The 22,968-nt window shown below is 49.0% G+C and overlaps 1 protein-coding gene across 4 annotated transcripts in view; it reads right to left on the bottom strand.

Annotated features, from left to right (window-relative positions):
• Window positions 1–11,960, bottom strand: part of MYBPC1 (myosin binding protein C1) — a 114,390-nt gene extending 102,430 nt beyond the window's left edge. For 3 of the 4 annotated variants that reach the window (XM_075007509.1, XM_075007517.1, XM_075007528.1), the window contains exon 1: window positions 11,706–11,959. In XM_075007509.1, the coding sequence (XP_074863610.1) occupies window positions 11,706–11,730 (25 nt within the window). In that variant the 5' untranslated portion in view covers window positions 11,731–11,959. Of the gene's footprint in view, window positions 1–11,705 lie in introns of all 4 variants that reach the window. The other variant, XM_075007537.1, reaches the window with a different exon arrangement.
• Window positions 11,961–22,968: the final 11,008 nt, after the last annotated feature.

Below are 22,968 nucleotides of genomic sequence, written 5' to 3'. Positions count from 1 at the left end.
AAATTAGCCTTGCCTGTTACCATCTGGGATGGCCTAACAATAGTAATTACCCTCTTAACCCAGCCAATGGGAGTTGCACAGCTAGCACACAGGTGTGCATGGAGGCATTTTCCCACTCCTCCTCCTCCTAGGAACTCGAAGGACATGTTGGCAACTTCCAGGAGCCACACAGAGCCAGGTAGGGCGTCTGCCAGCCCTCTAGTTGGACTTTTTAATAGCTTGTCCTGCTGACTGGAACCTCCAGGGTCCCTTTACGACAGGATGTTCCGGTCAAAACTCAGACATCTGTCAACCATACTTGAGAAACACTCTTCTGCCCTTGCTAAATTCTTCATTCATTTTACGTTGGATCGTTACTTGGCTGGTGAACTCTGTGGATGTTTTTCCCGACTGAGGATTTCCAAGATTTAATCTATTCTGTGCTTTCTTTTACACTTTTGGAACTAATCCATGTTCCAATCTATATGTTGTTCTTTCAATTCAAACAAAACTCTGAATGCCTCTCATACAACAAAATCCTTTGCACTATACCATAAACAATTCCCTGATGATCATTAATTTATGCTGTTTGACTGGTATCAGTACCTCACCAGTTAGCTGCATCCTCTTATTCCTGTTTGACCCAAACCCCTGCCCTTCTGAAAATAAAGCCAGTTACTCTTACAGTCTGCCAGGGGAAAAGGATAGTATAACATGTTTTTAAAAAGCTTTCTTTACATGATATATTTAGGATTTATGAAGGGAAAGAATTGGACAGTCCTTTATTTATCTTCACAACAGGTGCAGCAGGGAGCAGCATAAGGGAAACATTTTACAAATGACAGTTCTGCCAAGTAGAAAGCACCCTCTAGTGCACTGAAAAGAGTATTCACCTTTATATGTTCTTTTCAGTATTATGATTTATTTCTTAATTTGTTATTTATTGAGGGCAATCATGGTAAACATTGTTCCATGAGTAAGACAGGTAGCATTTTGGATTGAAATAAGAATAGTATCAGGCAAGAATGATTTTGCCTCATCAATAAATTGTATCAATCGAGTTTAAAAAAAGCACTGACTGAAAATTAAAAATTGACCAATTTAGACTTTTTCATGGAGAAGAAACTGCTAGTGCAAGTTTCCCATTTTCACTCTATTCAAGTTTGGTTCATTCTTTTCTTTTGTTTTGCTTTAGGCCAATGCAAACTGCTTTTCAAGCAGATTAAAGATACTGAGACTATAAAGACAAACATCAGAGATTGAGTATCAAGAGACAGACTAGTATCTTGGGAGGAAGTTTGGGAGCAGCACTTGGGCATAATTTATGATGTGGGAAAGACAGCTCAAAAGTTATTTAGGCCCCAGTCTGCAACTGAATCTATGCCAGTGGATTCCTGTTCAATAGACCTCTGCAAGGAAGCAGGAGCACACCCATGATGATCCAGTTACAAGTCCAGGCTGTGCTTGGAAGCCTTCCCTTTAGCTACAAGTGATGAAAATAAAATTTGTGAAGAACTGACAGGTGAAGTAAAATACAGATCTTCCCTTCATTCCCCTCCTTCAAAATGTACTGATGCAGAAAAATGCTAGTGCCAATGAAAATGTGGCAGCAATGCTCATGCACTATATAGTGTTATGTGAATATTTGTGACTCATATGTGACTAGATTGTACATGAACCTTGCTATGGGGACTGGTACTCAAACTAATAAAACTAAAAACTGTGTGTGCATGTACAGGGGGAGAAAAGTTTTAAAGCCAGTGCTGTAGAAGAAAAATGGTGATAGCAGCAGCAAAATATTTGCATGCTTACCCCTTGCTTTGCTGAAGCATGCGTCTACACAGAAAGAACAGCAGCAGCTGCACCACCGATTTGGGGGCTATATTAGGATGAGTGCCCAGGATCAGTGTGAGGGTTTGAACAGGGAATGAAACTGATGTCTGCTTATTTGTAAAAGTATAATTTGTGTACAGAAAGCTAGGCAATACTCTGCAGTAGTCACTTGAACAGATCTGAGTGAAACGAAAAGTGGCAGTGGTAGTAAATGACACTGTTACTTTATATTATTGAGTAGGGATGGTTTGCATTTTTCAAAATTATGATTTTTCTAAGAAAGTTGTCAATTACTTGAATTTCAATCCCTGCAAAACATTTGAGAAAAAAAGGCCGTGTCTACATGAGCCCCAAACTTCGAAATGGCCACGCAAATGGCCATTTTGAAGTTTACTAATGAAGCGCTGAAATGTACATTCAGCACTTCATTAGCATGCGGGCGGCCGCGGCACCTCAAAATTGACGTACCTCGCGGCTCGTCCAAATGGGGCTCCTTTTCGAAAGGATCCTGCCTACTTCGAAGTCCCCTTATTCCCATCAGCTCATGGGAATAAGGGGACTTCGAAGTAGGCGGGGTCCTTTCAAAAAGGAGCCCCGTCTGGACAAGACGCGCGGCAGCTCAGCGCATCAATTTCGAAGTGCTGTGGCCACCCGCATGCTAATGAAGTGCTGAATATGCATTTCAGCGCTTCATTAGTAAACTTCGAAATGGCCATTTGAGTGGCCATTTCGAAGTTTGGGGCTCGTGTAGACACGGCCAAAATCATTTAATTGGAATGAAGGAATTGAAAAATGATTTCTACTGGTCTTTCAACCATCCCCAATACTGAGACTAATGGTTGATGATACTACTGAGGAGTGTAATAAAAATAATACAAAAAGGGATGCCTAAACTTAGTTAAAATCTTGCAAACAAAACTTTAAACTAGCTTATTTGACTGAATATGTTATTAGAAAACCAGGGAATTAGTCCAGATATATCTAAATCTGGGTTACTAAAGAATTTGACCAATCTAATGCCAAGACTTCTAAAATAGCTTATTTGATTTTACTTATAATTATTAAATAATCAAGTGAGTGACTGAAATCACAGGTGGGTAAAAATCCACATGCCACAAAAAGCTTCTGTAGCATATTTACATTCTCTGACAATGTGGAGGAGAAACAGGAATATTTTACAGGTCCAGACCGCTGATAGTCTTTCCAAAATATCAGAAAATAAAGTTGTCAGACAAATGACAGATGCTTTTGAAATGGGATTACAAATGACTATTTATGCCAGTGTTTCCCAACCTTTCTGATACCATGGGTCAGCTTGCTGCCTTCCTAACCTGTGTCAGGGAGATCTTAGGGACCAGGATCAGTTGTTGATTTACACTGATCTATGCCATGATCATGGCTTTTTTCCCATCTTGGGAGGAACAAACAGACATAAATTTATGAAGCCCTTGTTACATATCGTTGTACCTGTCCCCTGTGATGGTGTCAACAAACAGTTGGAAATAGTTTGAGTTGGCAGTTTTACAAAAGCATGGTGCAACCTATTGTTCAGATGCTACTGTGATTGCTCTCTCCAAACTGTGGTAAACCCGGTGGTAGACCCTTACCTGGAAGCTTCCAGAGCCTTCTAGAAGGACAGTATACTAGGTCCTATTGGGGGATCCATGGAGTGGACGGGCACAGCCCGCCCACAACTAAAAGGCCCCTCTTAGAGGGAGAGGGGACCCATTAAAAAAGGTCATGGCCCCAACAAAATGTGGGGGACAACTAAAGAAAAACCAGGGACGGGAGTGGAGGTCAAAGGTTTAGAAGGAGGGAACCAGAAGGGGACACCGAGCAGAGAACCCCGGACAGCGCCCACTGTCCCTTGAAGGTGTCAAGAGAGCCAGCGGACGCCGCCCAAAGGAACTCTGCCTGGATTCATGAGTGGAGAGAGGAGCGGAAATAGGCCCCACAGTTGCAGGCCTCCCCCCCTGCCAGCCTCCTCCTCTGAGTGTTATAAATGGCTATGTTGGCCATAGCCAGGAGGAGGCTGATGAGGAAGTCCCACGACTTGGTGGGGCCACGGATAGGGTGTGCAAGGATAAGGTGGTGCGGGAAGAAGTGCAGCCAGATCCTCAGCAAGAGTCACCCCAGCGCTGGAGGGTGAGAGCGACCTTGTTCTTGGACCCGCGGATGTCGTCCAAGAACTGGTGCCTCTCGCCCGCCAGCGCATGGGGTGCTGGGGTTTTGGGGTGCCGGGGATCTGTCAGCCCTGTTTTCTTGTGGGCCCCGCGGCCGGAAAAAAGGTTGAAGCGGGGAGTGGGGTCTAAGTTTGGGAGGGATGGCGGCGGCAGAGGAAGAGCAGCCCCGGAGGTGCTGGGAGTGGGTGGTACGGCAAAGGCCTCCCAGGCGATCACAGTCTCGGGGGCAGATGTGGGTGGACAAATGTTGAGGGGAGGGGTAGAGGGGGGAGGGTGGGGAGGATGAGGTTTGGAGGGGAAGGGTCTGAAGGGGGTGGAGGGGGAGCAGGGGGAGGAGAAAGGGGTGGGAGTGGCGGAAGAGGGGGAAGCGGAGGGCCTGGAGGGTGGAGGGTTACAGGTTTTTGGATGGGGCATTGATTGGAGAGGGGAGCAGGGGTGGGGGTCGAGAGGGGGGCCAGGGTGGGAGTAGGGCCTGGGATGGGAGCAGAGGGGATCTCGGGAGGGGGAACTTCCACAGGCGGTGGAAGGGGAGTTGGGGTTAGGGGCAAGGTGCCCACACACTTGGCGACGGGCACCGACGGGGTGGCGGGAATGGTGGTAGGGTCTTCGGGTCCAGGAGGGGAGGGAGGGCATAATGGGAACACCAGGTCTCCTGGGGCATCCGGGGGCTGGCCAACCCCCGCTGGGAGGTCATCCCCGATTGAGAGGGGGGCCGCGCCCCGTGACGTCGCAGAGCAGGGAAGGGGGTTAAAGGGGTGCTAGTGGACAGGGAGAGGGGGAGCGAGGGGGGTGGGAAGTAGAGGGACGGCCCGCAGGCCTCCAATAGAAGGCCATCCATGTCAAGGGCCGCCGGGGTGAAACCCAGGGTCTCGACCTCCTGCAAGAGGAGGGCAAGGCCGAGGCTCACCTCCTCTGGACGCTCCACAGGGGCAAGCTGGGCAGCGACCAGAGGGGTGTCGGAGGAGGGCGAGGGGACGACGGAGGCAGTCTCTGTTTTTTGAGGCTCCAGCTCTGGGGCAGAAGGGGTGGTGTCCTTTATGGCCGCTGCGGTGACTCCGGCCACCCGCAGCATACGGTCGGTGGCCGGGGGTTCGGTGGGTGGGCTAGGGCTGGCGGCTCTTTTTGGTGCTTTGCGGGGCATGCCTGCCCCGTCCTCCGACGGGGTGGGGTGCCGGGTGCGTGCACTTCCTTTCTTCCTTTTTCCCCCTACCAGCACCCAGTCCTCCGAGGATGGGGGCTGGGTGGCAGAGGAGGAAGGGCCAGGGGACTGAGGCAGCAAGGAGGGAGGGAGGAAAGGAGGGGCCAGGAGAGCAGGGGGAGGGGGTGGCCCGCCCTGGGGTGGGCCCTGCCCAGGTCCTGCCGCCGGCCCTGCCTCCCTCTCCTCCGCATGCCCAGTTCTTGTGCCCGTTCAGGCGCCGGCGCCCGCTTCTTCCTGCCCAGCATCATGCAGTCAGGTGCCCTCTGACACCCGAGCGGCGATGGATCCATCTGGGATGAGAGGAGGAGGGGCGGTCCCAGGGCCTGTCACGGTCGGGGCGCCGCCGGTCTCATGGCTGGCGCCCCCTGGGTTGAAGGAGGTCCCGGGCTCCTCTTCACACTGGGCCAGGGGGCAATCCCTCCGGACATGCCCCACCGCCTGGCACACGAAACACTGGGCCTCCCCCAGGGTATAAAAGACCCGGTACTGGGCCCCTTGATAGGGCATCAGTATAGCCCCCTCCTGGGCTACCGTGCCCTGTGCTGCCGCCGGCAACAGTTGTACCCGAGCCTGCCGGTGGAAAGAAAGCACGCCGAAGGGTGGGGTCCTTGCAGCCTAGGGGGAGGGGGCTCAGGACTGACAGAGGCTGGCCCAGGGTGGCAAGGAAAGGCAGAAGGGAGGAGTTGGGGAGGAAGGGCGGGACAGAGGAGAACACCACCCGCACGCCCAGGTCTTCCAGTGGCTCCAGGGGCACATGCACGCCCCCAACTGCCAAGCCCCTCTCCACCGCCTCCTGGGCAGCGGCCTCCGAAGCCAGGAAGAAGAAATCTTCCCGAACATCTGAGAGGCCGCCACCACGGCCATGGGCCCCACCACCCGTGCCAATGCCCATGCATAGGTTTCTATGTGGGGCGAGGCAGCCACCAGGAGGCAGTGGACTCCGTGCCTCCTGGTGAGTGCAGGGAAGGGGCCGCGACTGTCGGGGGTGGTAGTCCTGGCGGAGGTGGAGGGAGCAGGGTGCAAGGCAGCAGCCGCTGCCTGGGCATACGAGCTGGGGGCTGAAGAATCGGAGCCCCCAGGCACAGTGGTGGGAACAGGGGGGCAGGGAGAAGGGGGAGCTGTGCCAGATGTCGCAGCAGCTGGGGTAAGAGCCCCCGCCACGGGAGGTTTGGCCTTCCGGGCAGGGCTGTCGCCTTTTTTCCCCTGGCTTTTGCTACCCTTTTGGGGGGTTGGGTTTGGGGTGGGGTCACCGAAGGATGCCGCGGCGGGGGTGGCAGGAGCCCCGGAGCCTACACCTGCGCCCCCGGCGGACGAGATGGCAAGGACCCTGGCGGCCCTGGAAGAGGAGGCCGCCATTTCAGAGGTGGAAGGGGTGCCAGTGGAGGGAAGAGGGAGGGGGGGGCATCACCAGATGGCCCCCTGGTGGTTGTAGAGGCCATGGTGAGGGGTGCAAGGGCGAGGGAATTTATCAGGGTGGGGCACTTTAAGAAAGAGTGGGGGAGGGGAAGAGGAGAGGAGAAGGGAGGGAGGAAGTGGCTACCCCTCCCCCACTGGCCAAGCTGAGGACCTGGTCAGGTAGGGGTGGGGCAGGAGGCAAGAAGGAGGAAAGGGAGGTGCAAGGGGGCCACAACTCCCAGCACAGGGTGGTAAGCGGCTCCTTTTACTGCACTCGGATGTGTGTGTGGGGGGGGGGGGATTCAATATTTGTAAGTGTGGGGAGGTGAGTGAGTGGGAGGAGAGGGGCTCAGGCACCTAACAGAAGAAAGGGGGGAAGCATGGGCATAAGGGGGGGGCAAGGTGGAAGGGTGGCAAAGCCAACCAAAGGAGAGGGGGGTTCGGGGGAAGAGTGTGCCCGTGGGTGCCTGAGGGTGGGCCCACAGCAGCCACTGCAGGGGCCCACAGGAGCAGGAAGGGGCAGATGATTAGGGTGGGGCCCAGATGGAAAGGGCCCCGGCGGCAGCTGGGTGTGGAGGGGGCGGGGCAGTGAAGGAGGCAGTGGCTGCAGGGGTGGGGCAGGGACCACACCCTAAGACCCCACCCCCAACTATGCAGCCACCCCTCTGGAGCCCCGGTGGGGAGGGCCCCCCCCCCCCCAAACTCACCACCCCAAGCCACTTCACAGCAAGCTGTGGAGGGAAGTCCAGCCACTGCCCAAGAAAGCCCCTTACCTCCTCCAGAGCAGTGAGGATGCAGCGGCCAGTGGATGGAAAGGTGGGCCCAAGCAGAGGGCCAGCAGAGTCCCCCCCAGAAGATGGAAGGAGGGGGGTATCCCCCTCCCCGCCAAGAGACAGTGCAGCAGGAGTCCCCCCTCACACCACCCATGCAGCAGGTCCAGAAGAAACTAGCTGGGAGGGGAGGGGAGGGGTGGGGCGGGGTTGGGGGGAGAAGAAAGCAGCCTGCCTAAGGCAGGGAAGAGAAGCTGGCCCAGAAGGGGGGCCAAAAGACAGCCCCAGGGGGGACTGAAGCAACGAAAGGCTGCCCACCGCCCAGCACCTCACCTCCCAACCACGGGGCTCCCCAAATGGGATCCCTGCAGCCTAGAGGACAGAGTGTTTCTGCTCTCTGTCTAGGCCCAGGCCCTCACTGGTCAGATAGGCCCTGTGCTCCCTATGAAAGGCTCCCCATCTGGTAGCAGGGGGGAAGTTTTTGGGAGGTGCACCAGAGAAGCAGAGCAAGAGCGAGAGCAACAGCAGAGCGAAAGGGTACCACGGGGAAGTGGTGGGCGAAGTGGCCCAGGGTGAGGCTACTACTTTGGGGCAGGGGTAAAGGTCCTGCCGGTTGCCTCTTGTTCTCATAGGGACCCTGGGCCGGAGTCCAGGGTAGAGGGTGGGTCTGGACTCCCCCCACCCTTCCCCTGAGGGATCACTTTACTGGAGCAGGCGTGGGCCTGCAAGGGGACTGGTATTATTCTCCCTGTACTGGTCCTGCCTATGATGAGGATGGGTCGCTAAGAGGAGACCCCTGCCTTTGGAAGGGCCTGGGCAGGGGGGGCCTCTGTGAGTCTCTGAGGCAGCACAGATCCGCCAGGAAGCGCAGGGACCCACAGAGGCTGACAAGGGACTTTGTCACAAAACATAATGGAAGTTCTGTGCCTGAAACCTTTCTTTGCTCTTCCTTTTCGAAAGTATTAAGTCCACTAGTTTCCAAAAGTAGGGAGTTTCCTGAACGAGTCCTCTTTGTGATGCCTGCTGGTTTGTTGTGAGTCTTGCTAGCATGAGGGCAATCATAATTAACTGATTTTTGTCCTTTACACCCTGGAAGTTGCTTTGAAGACAGGTATTTGCTGAACATATGAGCATCTGAAATCTCACTGCAGAAGTACAGCTGAAGCTCTTAATCTACCAAGAAGCATTAAGAAGTAACCAAAGTACTACAAATTGCTTGAAGTAGCTGAGGTGGATATGACGATGATGTTCCTTCATAGCCGGATATCTGGAGATCATCTGTTGATTGCCAGGTGACCAGCTCTGAAGGGAGAGCTGTAAGAGTAGCAGTACTGCACCCTTCCTACTATTACTTTGTGACCATGAACTCTTTTTTGGGTAAAGACCAGCATTCCCTGTAAGCTCAATGCTTGGGCGGCCACCCAGGAGAGATTCAAGTGCTGTCCAGCTGATTAGTACAGCAACCACAGCCAGCCGCATATGTTTTGACTTGTGGCGCACATCCGCATGTGCCTCAGTGCACATAACACAATAAGTTTGCACATGGATGGAACTATTAGAGGGAACATTTTTTCAAGACTCTTACAATTACAACATTTTGAAATTCAGATTTAAATACAGGTTGAACCTCTCTAGTCCAGTACCCTTGGCATCTGACCAGTGCCGAATGAGAGAATTTTCTGGACCACAGGAGGTCAATATTGTCTAGCAGCATTACTGACACTTCCCCTGCTTACTGGGCTCTTAGAAAACATTTAGGGGTAAATTAGAGCTAAATATCAGCACAGAACACTGAGAGCCAGGACTGGTGGCTGTAAATGAACTTTTTGGGACCATAGGAAACTTGGCCACATCCATGATAAGTGGACATCTGGCTACCTAAAATCATGCTGAAACACAGATGTTGCCGGATGAGAAAGTGCTAGACTAGAGAGGTTCAACCTGTAGCTGAAATCATTAAATGTATTGTTTTTAAAATCCTATGACTATGAAATTCACCAAACTGAACTGTGAATTTATAGGACTCTGCTTCTGTCCATGAATATAGGCTCATCCAAAATACCTAGCTTGTTCCATCACCATTACATTTTTTTGTTCAAAGTCTACTGAAATTATTTTGTAATATAACCATAATGTTCTGTTAAATTGTCTATGCTCTTACATTTTCATTTAACCTGATTTGGCCTTAAAGAAAAACCTCTCAAAATAAATCACAATGCTCCAAAAATCCTCTCAAATGTTTTTGTCTATACATTACGTAAATGTTTTCAGTTTTGTTTCAGTCAGTAGTGCTTTTTGATAAAGCTGTGTTATATCTAGTCAAAAAGGACACTTAATGCACATGTAAATCATTCACATTACATACAAGATACTTTAGAAGGGGCTTGGCACTTACACAGGATTAGGTTCTTGTATTAGTGCATGCATTTGGTGTAGCTATTTTCAGTGGGATCTTTCATCCATCATTGTCCACGGGCTCTAAAGCAAGCCAGTAAGTAAAGTGATCATCACAGCCTGTCAACACTAGTTTTTTAGAGGTCAGCCCTGCAAAGTGCATAGCTTGGCTTGTGAGGTGCTGAAACCCTCAGATCCCACACAAAGTTATTCTGCTCCTTTGCACTTGATGACACCAGAAAATAATATTCAGAAAGGCTTTCAAAATTGTGCCAGTTGTACTGAGGTCAGTGTTAAAACAAATGGTGTATATATGTGTATAAAAGAGGTTTTCTGAGATTATTAAAGACTGGTACTAAATTCTGTTTTGTTCATATGGATGGGTTTCAGAAACAATTGAAATATAAAATAAAATTCCAGTCCTGCAAGGTGCTGGGCACTTCCTGTGAAGTACTGAGTGCCCATAACTCCATTGAAGTCATTGGCAATTGAGGATGCTCTGTACTATGAAGTCTAGGATAAGGAAGTAAGTTGGGGACAAAATTGTAATCTCAGTTAAATCAGTGTAAAATAGGGACTTCATCTGGTTGCTCTGGGCTAATCCTGATATAACTGAAATCAGAATTTTACCCTATACATCTAAAGACTTCCCATGATTAGGCAGTCTCCTTTATAATATTACCACTTTTGAAATTATTAGGGGTTAAATACATATTTATGTACCCCATGTAAGGGGAAAGAAAGTAAGGTCCCAATCCTGCAAACCCTTATTCATTTGAGTAAGGACTCATATGACTAAAGCTTGCAAGTTCAACCCCCTAAACTTTGCAAGAAATTTTTTGTTTCATTCTGTCAATCTGCAAACTTTCAATGGTTCATCTATTGCTAGTAATTTGACTACAGAATCATTCTTAATCATTATCCAAAGGCTTTACATTAAATCCTTATTTTTGTCTCAAACAAGACTGAATACATTGTCAATGCTAAACAATAATAATAAGAAGAATGAAAACTGTTACCCAAGAACCTCCCACCCTTCCATACACAATACAATTGTTAATTATGAACTGTGAGGATGCAAGGATGCAAACACCATATGCGCCATGTACATCTGATACATGTAATACCTTATCTTTGGTTTATACTCACTGACAGTTTCAAAACAGTAATAGATGAATATTTAAAAATGAAAAATCATAAGACAATAGTTAATCATCTTAAATCATTCCAAAATCTCTCTTACATTTGTTAAGATATGTAATTTTCTACTTCAGTTAGAGTTTTGCCCCTGAAAGGACTGCAGAACAAATGGCATATTTTTTCTGTCCTAAACTGCCCTTCTACTGAAACCAACCATGATAACATCTCCTGTGCAGCAACATGTACTATCATAGCTATATTTATATAGGCAAAGTGAATGAGTCTCTTTCTTAACCATCACACATACAGAAAACATGTGCATCAAATTATTTACACTGATTTATGATCATATCCTTTAGCAATCTAATACAGACCTGAGCTATATTTTCAAGCAATGAGCTCTTGAAAGACATAGATATATATTGAATTTTGAGAACACAAATGAATCATGTTTTGATTTTCAGGTTCAAGATAACTTTATAGCCAGAAATAAATAAATAAATAAATACACTTAAAAAAACTCACATACTTTTAAAGGGGAATGCAATGCTTACTCCATCAAATAGCTCCTTAATGCTCTTTTTAAATAGTTGTAGGCCAATTCAGTTTTGTACTGGATTCCTACTTTAATGTAGTTCATTTGCTTAAATTGATTAATGACATAACTATGCAAAAATATAATGCTGACATACTGGTTAGGTCTGACACTCTTGGATGTCATTCATGATTCCAGTGCAAGAGGGGTTAAAGATTACCTTTTTGTGTTTTGTTAATATCTATCTTTTTTAAAAAGGCTTGGGGGGGTATGCTTACCAGCTTTCTGAGTGGGTTCCGGCATTGTTACACTATTTATTCCCAATGAGTTTCAGTCCTTCAGATTCAACAACTAGTAGCCCCAAGTCCGGTTCAGAATATGCAGATCAGTGTGACAAGCAGAGGGGGAGAAGAATTCCTCTGCCTTATATACTCAGTTGAAATATCAGTCAAAATAGCACCTCCTCTTTTCAGTGCAAACACTTTGAAAATTGGCAGTTATGGGAGCTCTTACATCTGTTGTCTGCAGCCTCTGCTCTCTTGGCGTTTGGAAGGAATCTCTGTTGCATTTTATGTGGCTGATGAGAACATCTATAACTTTCTATATTGAGCAGCATCTCTCTCTCTCTCTTTCCCTCTCTCTCTCTCACACACACACACACAGAGCAGTCTGACATACTGAAGAATAAAAAGGGATTGCTAAACTGCCAAAGGGCTCTGCATCACACAAAACTGATATGAACTGTTTGTATACAATTACCTTTTTTCCAAGGCATGAGAGGATCACAAATAGATACATCACCATAGGCACACAGTACCTTTTAAAAACATTTTCCACCCTCTATATAAAACTTTGCTCAAAGTGAAGACAAAAGAAAAGTGAGCTGAATGCTTTGTGTTATTTCTATCCAAGGGAAGAGGATACTTCAGTGTTTCTGTTGCAGCTGTAACACTTCATTCCTCCTCTCCCTTTTTTGGTACCTACTACACCTGTGTGGATTCCTTCATTGCAGCCAGGATCATTTTAGCGTAAGTAGTCAGTGTAGAGCTATTTTCTTTTCTTTTTGCAGTAGGAGAGGTCACTGCTGAGAGTGGTGAAGCTTGCCCTTGCCTCTGGAGGTGAATGTATTGCTTCTGCTGCTTTCCTATCCTCTGCCAGACCAGACAGCAACACAGCAAGAATGGAAATCCAAGACATATAATTTGTATTGACAGTTTTAGTTTTACTGCTAAACTAAGCCACTGGACTGTCCCTTTTGTAAAACTTCTCATAAAACAGGACCATTTTCTTCTATAACTTATCAGAAATATACCTCCTATGATATTAGCTTCACTATATTTTATTTCTAATGTGGCTTTCTGTGGTTTAAAGACAGAGTTGCAGTAATTAACTGGATAACTATAGGTCTGTAAGGGTTTCATCTAGTTAACCCTTAGACATCTAGGTAATCAGTGTCTGCCAACTGTGGACTTATTAATTTCCTAGCAATTTGGACTTCCACTAGGGGATGCTGCACCAAGTAGGAGAGTGGATTTCTGGCTGCTGGAAAGTATGGCCAGGTAGGAACTCTTTCCTGGAGTTATTCTCAATTGACTTTGCCATAATCACACATTCTTTTTCTACTGACAGTGTGTCATCTTTCCCCTTGCTACGTGTTCCTGATCATTTGGTTGGTCCAGGAACTGGAAAAGAATGTGGGTCATAAGCATCAGACAGGCCAGATATGAGGAAGAACTGTACAGAACCAACTCTTGGGACCAGGAGGGAGGTGACTTTCAGTAGCACAGTAGCACAGTTAGAGAAATGGAATGCGGGGTGCAGCTGTGCTGTTGGCAATGCTCAGCCTGGAGCTGTGAAAGTGGAACGTGTAATGGAATGCTAAGCTGCACTATAAGATTCTGCCATGAGGTATCACTGTGTGCCAAATATTTAAACAAAACTCAACCATACCTAGCAGAGCATTCAAAGATTTTAAGATGATACATCTGAGCTGGGTCTGCACGTGAGCACCCTTTCGAAAGAGCAAAAATCGACGTTCGGCAGTCGAAATAGCGGGCGTTGAAAGGGAGCGACTGGATGCCATTAGAGGATCGACAAGTCGATCTGCTCTTTTGAAGTGCCATCGAGGTCTTTTGAAAGGAAGCATCCACATGGATCCAAGCCCTCTTCCGAAAGAAGGGAGAGAGGAAACACTGCGGACGGGGTCCCATGACTGACAAGTGCTGGCCAGCTGTTCCCAGCCCGGCAGAGCCGACTCGTGCTCCAAGATGGAGGCACAGCAGCAGCTCCTGCAGGAGGACACCCTCATCATGGACACCCTGCTGTCAGTGCTCTGCACCATCACCTCAGCAGCATCTGATCTCAGTGGTTGGCTGGGCGGTCCCCTTTGGGGCTGTGTGGCCCCCCCACCCAGGGCACTGCCAGCTGCCCTCCTGGGAGCCACAGTGCCTCTGGACCCACCCCAGCAGCACTGACTAGTGGGAGCGCCTGGTGCTGGGGGAGTGGGGCGAGGAAAGGTGGCTGTGGAAGTTTTGCATGTCGAGGCAGACCTTCCAGGAGATCTGCCACTGGCTCGCCCCTGCACTCCAGCACCAGGACACCTGCATGCGACCTGCTCTCACCCTGGAGAAACAGGTCGCGATCACCATCTGGAAGCTGGCCACCCCAGACTCCTACCGCTCTGTGGGACAACAGTTTGGGGTGGGCAAGGCCACTGTCTGGGCCATTCTTAAGGAGGTAAGGCAGGGCTGGGTCATGCGTCCCCCATGGGTCGGGGGGGTTGGGGAGGGGAACCCACCGCTGCAGGGGCAGGATGGCAGGGGGCAGTGGACAGGATGTGGCTGGGGCAGGTGGTTGCAGGCAGGTGGCGGGATGTGGCTGGGGCAGGTGCTGGGGGGCAGAACAGGGCTGTGGCAGGGAGGGAGAGACGGCCCACCACACCTGCACTACAGCACGTCCCCCTCTCCACCATGCAGGTCGTCAGAGACATCAACGCGATGCTACTCCACAGGGTTATCTGCCTGGGAGATCTGGGTATGATCATTGCGGGCTTCCAGGACCTGGGTTTCCTGAACTGCTTCGGTGCTTTGCATGGCACGCACATCCCTGTCTGCGCCCCGCCACACAGCGCTGGCTAGTATGTCAACAGGAAGGGCTCCCATTCAGTGGTGCTCCAGGCCCTGGTGGATGCTAGGGGTCAGTTCACGGACATCTGTGTGGGCTGGGCTGGCCGCACTCACGATGCCCAGGTCTTCCAGAACTCCAGGATCTGCCAGTGCAGGGGGGGCCGGCATGTTCATCCCCCAGTGGGAGATCCCGGTGGGGGAGGACATCACCATGCTGCTCTGCATGGTGGCAGATGTGGCACACCCCCTGCAGCCGTGGCTCAGGTGGTCGTAGAGGGGACACCATTCAACCAGTGCCTCAACCATGCCCACAATGTCATGGAGTGGGCCTTCGGGCACCTAAAGGGGAGATGGAGGTGCCTCCACGCATGGCTAGAGGTTGGGGTCCTCAACGCGCCCCAGGTGATGGGCACCTGTTGCATCCTCCACAATGTTGTGGAGGGAAAGAAGGATGCCTATGTCCCTGGGGGGCGGTCCCTCCAGCTGGCTCTGGCTATGAGCAGCTGGGCACCACCACCATCCGCCTGGCACACTGGGACAGTCACCACATTAGGGAGGCCCTCAGGCAAGCCTTTGCTGGTGGCCACCTGTGACCCACATGCACAACCCCTCCCATGCGCATCCGCCACCCACCATCCTCACCACCCCTACCTCCCCTAGTACTGCACCCACATATCCACTGCCCACTATCCCCCTGAGGAGCACAACACAGGGTGGTGTATGGTCAATAAATATTTATCAAGAATGTGAGCATATCATGACCTATACAGGTGTGGGGATGAAGTGTGCAGCGGGGTGGGAGGTGCTTAACCTGGAGGGTGGGGTGGGGACCTAACCTGGAGGGGGGTGGGGGACTCTGAACCTGGAAGGGGGTGGAGGGCTGCAAGCCCCGTCGGCCCCTGGAACCTCTGCCTCCCCAGGTGTGGGCTCCCTGAGGGGAGGAAAAGATGCAAGGAGCACTGGCAAGCAAGGCTGGGGAGGGGGCTTGGTGGGGACAGTGGGAACGGGCTTAGTTGGGGGGATCTGCCGCGGGGGCGAGGAGGCGGGTGACATTGGCCACATGCCCCCGGAGCGTCTGGCCAATGCCTTCCAGGGTGTGCAGCTGTCTCTCCCATGTCACCCTCTGCCACTCCAGTTTGGCCTCTGCGAGCCGCAGGTACTGCTTGGCCACCTCAGCCTGGCGCTGGCTGTCTAAGTCCTCCTCAGCCTGGCGGGGGGCCCTCTGGCCACGGTTCCAACAGCGGGCAGTGTGGTGTGGTGTCTGGGTGCCTCCGACATCTGCTGGGGGGCTCTCGGGGAAGAGCGGCGGCGCTGGGCTCTTGCAGCCCACGGGTGGTGCGGCTGTATGGAGAGGTGGACAGCATGCCAGTCATGTGCCACAGGCAGAGGGGGATCTGGCCATGGCCTGCCCCCCCCGATAAGGTCCCCATCCCCAAGGGTTGCCAACCCCCTGATGGGCACCCCCCATGCGATGGGCATCCCATCCAATGGAGGTTTATCCAGGGACCTCTTGTGCGGATGGCCCTTCCTGGCCTGCAGTGTGCAGTCTGCAGGTGCTCTCCAGCACTGAGCGGCCACCACCGCACGTGCAGCTTGCGGCACTGTCCACTGGGGGCAGGTGCTGGACATTGCTGGTGGGCCATCATGGAGTGCCGCATATCATGGTGGGCTGACACATGTGCAGCCTGGGACCACCTGTCCCGTGTGCGGCCGACTAGCTGTTGCATCGCCCACACCCTATGTAGCGGATGTGCGCCCCTCCATGTACGTACCAGAGGGTCCCTCGATGACATCTGGGGATGCCTGGCTCCTGGTTGACCAGCTGGAGAAGCAGGAGGGGATGAAGATGGTGAAGTCCTCCTCCTTGCTCGACCACTCCATGGTGCCCTTGCCTTCCTGGATCTCCGGTTCGGGCTGCTCCTCCGCCACTGGCTGCAGCTTGTTGGCGGATGTGTCCAGGAGCACCAGGGGTGGGGAGCTGTCCTGGGGCCCCCAGATGCCCCAGAGCTCCTGGAAGTAGGGGCAGGTAGCGGGGGCTGCCCCGGGGCAGCTGGCCTGGTGCCTGGCCTGGGCATAGCCCTGCTGCACCTCCTTCACCTTGGAGTGTATCTGTTCGGTGATATGCTCTGGGTGGCCCCTGGTGAGGAGGTCCTGAGCCAAGTGGCCAAAGGCTGAGGCATTGTACCACTTAACCCCTATCTCATGGAGGACCTCCTCCTCCTTCCACAGGCACAGGAGGTCCTGTAGCTCTCGCTTCATCCAGGAGGGTGGCCTTTTTTTCTTCTCCCTCCCCTGGCACCCTGGGAGCCCTGTAGGGTTTCAGAGGGGGAGCCATGGGGCTTGTGTGGGGGCTGGCTGCTGGTGCTGGGAGTGTGGGGCTAGAGCACATGAAGGGGCTGCTTGTAGCACACTCTTGGCTTCCTGCCACGGGTTTCCTGCATGCATGCTGCTTTAAGGTGGCCAGATGCATGGATTATAGAGCCCCGCTTCTGCCGGCTGGAGCAGCCCCATGCTGCAGCTGACCATCACCGTGGCGGACCCGTCCTTCGAAAAAGCGGAATATGGGGCGTCTGCACGTGTACTCTTTCGATTTAGTTTTTTGAAAGGGGACAATCTTCCTGATATGGGATCGGGGTTTGGATTTTGATATCTGCGCCCTGTTCCTTCGATTTCCTTTTGAAAAACGGTGTTGCATGTGTGGACACTCCTCCTGTTCTTTCCAAACAGAGCAACTTATTTTGACGTTTTGTGCACGTGTAGACACAGCTCTGGTGTGTATAAGTAAGCTCTGTGACCAGGCCATATCTGTTACAGAAGAACATGACATGGTGTCAGGAATAAACCAAAAACAGAAACAGAAGGAAAAAAGGCGAAATAGATGGGATATAGAACAGCAATGGGCAATAATTTTCGCAGCGGGACCACTTAATGAATTTTGGTACTAATCAAGGGCTGGCTCTGCCCCCCACCTCCAAAATAGGGGCATGGTCTCAGGCAGAAGGGGTGAGGCTGGGGGGCTAGAGAGAGACAAAGAGTGTGAGTGTGAAAGGGAATCACTTTGTGTGTGAGAGACAGACTTTATGACACAGATTGAGTGTGTGCTGCAGGGTGTATGTGACAGTGACCGTGTGTGTTTGGCACAGACTGGGTATATGACAGTGATACTGTGTGTGAGAGCTGCTGCAGGGTAAGTTTCTGAGAGAAGCCACTCTCTGTCTCCTTAAGGGAAATCTGACCTGCTTCATTGTCTCCCCACTTCCCCACTCCGCACTTCTGGGTCACTCACCATCTATGCTTCAGACTGGAGCAGCTCTACTATGTGCTTCCCACTCCCCTATTCCTGCTCTGCAGAGGAGGAGTACAGGGTAGGGGAGCACCTTGACTTCAGCACTATCCTTTCCCTTCACCTCTTTCCCTTCTGCACAGCTACGAGGAGAATCCTAGGAGCAGGTCCACTGCAGATGGAACAAGGCGGAGGGAGGAGCAGCTGAACACATGCTGCTGACTGTAAGTATGCACTGTCTGCTAGTCTGCTAATTAGCTGGGGTCCAGCTGAAAGAAATGCTTGGCTGGCCAGATCTGCCCCCTGGGTGTTAGTTTGCTCATTCCTGATATAGCAGAAGCAATACAGCGTGTTGCAGGAACTCATCAACAAGCCACTCTTCAGTGCCACAGAGCACTTCAGCTTTGAGAAGCTTTCACAATGGGCAGACTAGAAGCAGCATTTTGCAATATTTTCCATTACTATTAAGCTGCACAAAGAAAGTGAAGACATACAGATTTTTTTATATGAAAATGTTCTGTCTACATTTGGTGTATATTTTATAACCAGTGATTTCAAAAACCAGAGGAAAATGTTTAGTGCTTTATAAGAGTTTTGCATACACTGGCTGAAAACTATGATTTTTGGGAATGCAAACATGACAGTATCAAAGACAAGTTGATTATTGGGTTAACTGAAAAAAAACCTTTCACAGTGGCTGCAATGGAAGAGAGGTTTAACACTAGCTACAACTATACGGAGAATAAAGCAATCAGAAACAGTCAAACAGCAGAACAAAAGGCAGGAGTAACATGAAAAACCTGAAACTAACTTAGAAGCTATAAAAATATTTGAGTGTTAAAAGTCACTGTCCTAAACCCTCTGAGAGGCCACGAGAGATAAATTCCTGCCAACATACAAAAGTTCTGGAAAAAGTTATATCCCAAGAAATGATGCATGTCTAGCCAGAAGTACATGGGTTAATAAATGCATACCTATGGATATTTTGTAGCTGTTTGCCACACAAAAGCACTGAGGTTGATAACTAAGATTACAGACAATCAAGAGGTATTGTTTCTGGGATCTGTTGCTTATACTGACATAGAGCCTGCCTGGAATGTGAAACTCAGTGTTCATGGCAAGACTATTTACTTTAAAAATTGACTCAGGAGCTAACATCATGGTCATTTTAGAAGGGACATAAATGGCACCCTCAACTTCGGCTGAGCTTGTCACCTGACACAGACCTGACTAGCCCTGGAGGTATGCTGAACTGCACAAGACAGTTCACCATAGAAACAACTTACAAAGACAAAAGATTTCCATTCAGAGTGTATGTGACCAAAGGAACACAGATTGATAGTCTTTTCAGCTGCAGTGTACCAGTGATAATGGAACTCGTGAGAAAAGTGGAAAAATATAGGACTTTTGAAAGGAGACCCAGCATGAATAAATTTGAGACAAGAGTCACGGAGAGGTAGCCATGTTAGTCTGTATCTTCACAAAACAAAAAAGCAGTCCTGTAGAAATTTAAAAACTAACAATGGTTTATTAGGTGATGAGCTTTTGTGGGACAGACCCACTTCTTCAGATCTCGAAAATTCTGATAAATGATAACTGAGATGAAGAGAATGTAACAGAAAGAGAAAAAATAAACAAAAACTGATGAATCAGCAACATAGGAGAGAAAGATGGGTAGGGGAAAGGGGAAAGAAAATTACCTATTGCAAATGTCTATTAAATGGGCTACCTGGGATCCCTATGAATACCAAAGATGCAGAAACTGTCCTTGTAATATGTGAGGTAATTGATAACTTGGTGGAGTCTGAGAGTAAACACACCTTGCAGTATTCCTATCCCAGTCATACCAGTTAGAAAGAAAAATGAAAAAATATAAATCTCTGTGGTTTTTAAAAGACTTAAGTTGAGAAAGAAAAATATATATTCTCACCTCTGGATGACTTCTGCCCTAAAGTGAAAAAAGCTATGGTATTTACCAAGCTGGAAACATCAGGTGGATACTGGCAACTTCCTTTAGCTAAAGAAAGTGCTAAACTGATCTACATTGATCACTCCCTTTGGGGGACTTTGCTTTTGAAGATCACCTTTTGAATTACCAACTCACCTGAATTTTTCCAAAGAGAGATGGCAGAATTGTTAATGAACACAAATGGAGCTGTAGTTCTCATGGGCAATATTCTGATATAAAGATCTTCAGTGCAAAAACACAACGAAACTATCCACTAAGTCATAAACCTAATCACTCAATCTGGGCTGAAGCTAAACAAGGAAAAATGAATTTTCTGTCTATTCCAAATTAAAGTTTTGTGACAGATAGTAAATAAAAGTGGAGTCACTCCTAGTCCAGAGAAAGTAAAAACAATTTGAGAATTGAATGCGCCAACTAACTGAGAAGTGAGTTGGGATGGTAAATTATTGTAGTGAATAACTGTGAGACCTTTCTAAAGTGAAGGTATGTCTACACGGCAAAGTTATTTCAAAATAACTGCTGTTATTTCAAAATATCTTTGCTAGTGTCTATACAATGCAACCGCTATTTTGAAATAATTTCTAAATCGTGGTTGTCTTCTTTCAAATTAGGTAAACCTCATTGCACAAGGAATAGTGCCAATTTCAAAATAGCTAGTCGCACTCCACTATTTCGAAGTAACATTTCTGGACATACAGCATTATTTCGAAATAGTGCTATTAGAGCCCGTTAAGGCTTATTTCTAAACAGCATTATTCTGTGTGGCTGCATCTACACTGGCCCCTCCTTTTCGAAAGGGGCACGCAAACGCAGCAGTCCAAAAATGCAAATAAGGTGTGGATTTGCATATTCAATGCCTTATTTGCATAATGTCAGCCACTCATGTTCCAAAAGCGCTGCTTTTGAAAAGCAAAATAGCCACGTAGATGGGGTTCCTTCAGAAGGAATCCCCGCTTTCAAAAGCACCCTTCTTCCGGAAGAAAATTAGCTGTTATTTCAAAATAACTGTAGTATAGCCGGAGCCTAAGGAAGTGCCAAGAGACTGCTTTGCAGTGCGTGGACTATTAAGTGATTCAAATATATTCATAATTAAAGGCAACAGCATTGTAATTCTGAACAAAATAAAAGGAGGAATCCAAAATCTCAAACTTAACCCATGCCTCTGTAGGTGGAATAGATATATTATATTTCAATATTCATCTTATCATTAACATACTTTAATACTAAGATCCTCTCCTATTTAGTACAAACTGTCCCACATCTTATGGTAGACTCTCTTCCGGTAAAAATGTCCCTTCTGATATCTAAATTGATTCCCGCTCTAATTAACTTGTGACCTTGTATTTTCCCTTCTGCAATGGGCTTCTACCAACTAACCTACATTCTCTTCCATCCTCTTAAAATTCTTGTGTCATTACAAAGTCCCATCCTACCCACCTGATTGACTGAACATGTTAAGCTTCCTAAATCTTCTTCATCTATCCCCAGTTAATCTCTCCACCTTATTTTGGCCTCTCAGGAGCACAGGGATCCTCTTATAACTCTGTAAGATCCCTTTGACAATAAAGAAAAAAGTTTCCAAATGGGGACTAACCTCGTCTTTAGGCAGTTAAATAATTATTTCATTTGTTTTTTAATTAATTCACATGCACATATATTTGTTGTTGCAGCTGCTATGTCTGTCATACTCATTGCTATTGCGAGCATGGCATTCATGGGTTTACTTCATGCTCTAGTCTATTAAACTGGTGTCTAAATTTGTTACTGGAGAGAATTTCTAATCTTATCATCAAGCTAGAGAGATTAGGCTGAGTTCTGGGGATGCCTGCAAAGGAATCCTAAGGGATTGAGTAGTCTCCATACCCATCTACTCTTGGGACATCAAAAGATGGTGGGTAATGCTACATGATGGATCCATTCCTTCCACTTTCTCAGGAGAAAGAACCAATGAACATGTCTGGGTACCCAGACTGTGGAGCTCGGCTCCCTATTGCCCTACACCCTCACCCAACCCTCCAACAAAACTATTTCCCTTTCCCCGCTGAATGGAGGTCTGAAATCCTGTCCTCTCCTACCATGCAGCAGAACCACAGTAGAATCACTGTCTTTGTGTGAGGCAAAGTGCCTTTGTCATTTGGGGTACAGCTACACTTCAAGCTGGAAGTATAATTTCTAGTTCAAGGAGACATTTCTGCGAGATCGTCCATCAAATCTAGCTTGCTAAACATAGAATGTCGCCACATATGCATGAACAGCAGGAAGGGCTAGGTGCCCTACGTGCTTCACATCTCAGACAGGATTGCATTTGGAGTGGCTCAGGCAGGCAGTTGGAAGCTGTGAGTCTTGATTAGGTTTGAATTGAAACACCGTGTGCTGATTGGCTGAGCTGTAGGCAGAGGGAGGAGCTATCAGGGAGGCCGAGCACTTAAACCCCGCTAGTAAGTGACCAGGGAGCTTTGCGACCGGGTGCTCGCGAACAGGGTGCATGCTAACAGGAGGGAGTTTTGAGAGGGAGCTTGGAGGGAGCCAGTGACTTCTGTTGCCCTTAAACTTAAATCCTTTATAACAACCTCTATCTGAAACATTTAATTAACCCCTCATATATAATTAGAGTAGGAAATGGAGGCAGAAGCCCAGCAGCAGAGTGGGGGCTATCCTGTTTATTGTGTCGAGTGCAGTATGTATGACTACCTACCCTGTGGGTGGGTGGCGTATGTGTGCGCTCGATGCAAGGAGCTCCTGGCCCTCAGAGACCGAGTGCGTGCTTTGGAGGCCAGGGTGGCTGAACTGGAGGAGCTAAGGAAGGCAGAGGTGTTTGTTGATGAGACTTTCCAGGACATAATAGGGCTGTCCCACCTCCAATCTGACAGTCCTGATGCTGTTACGGAGGATGAAAGGCTCAGGGAAGGACAGCAGTCAATGGGAGCAGAGGGAAACCATCCCATAGTTGGGACCCTCCTTCCAGAGGGTGCTATTGTATCCTCTCGTGCCGAGGATACTTCTCCGGGGGAGGGAGCACCAGCTGTTAGGAAGAAGCAGGTTTTAGTAGTGGGGGATTCAATCATTAGAAATATAGATAGTTGGATTTGTGATGACCGGGAGAACCGTATGGTGACTTGCCTGCCTGGTGCGAAGGTTGCGGATCTCTCGAGGCATCTAGACAG

Source organism: Carettochelys insculpta, chromosome 1 (genome assembly GCF_033958435.1).
Source record: "Carettochelys insculpta isolate YL-2023 chromosome 1, ASM3395843v1, whole genome shotgun sequence".
In the NCBI taxonomy this organism is placed as follows: domain Eukaryota; kingdom Metazoa; phylum Chordata; order Testudines; family Carettochelyidae; genus Carettochelys; species Carettochelys insculpta.
Note: the sequence above shows the minus strand (reverse complement) of the source record. Positions and strands in the feature narration are given on the sequence as shown.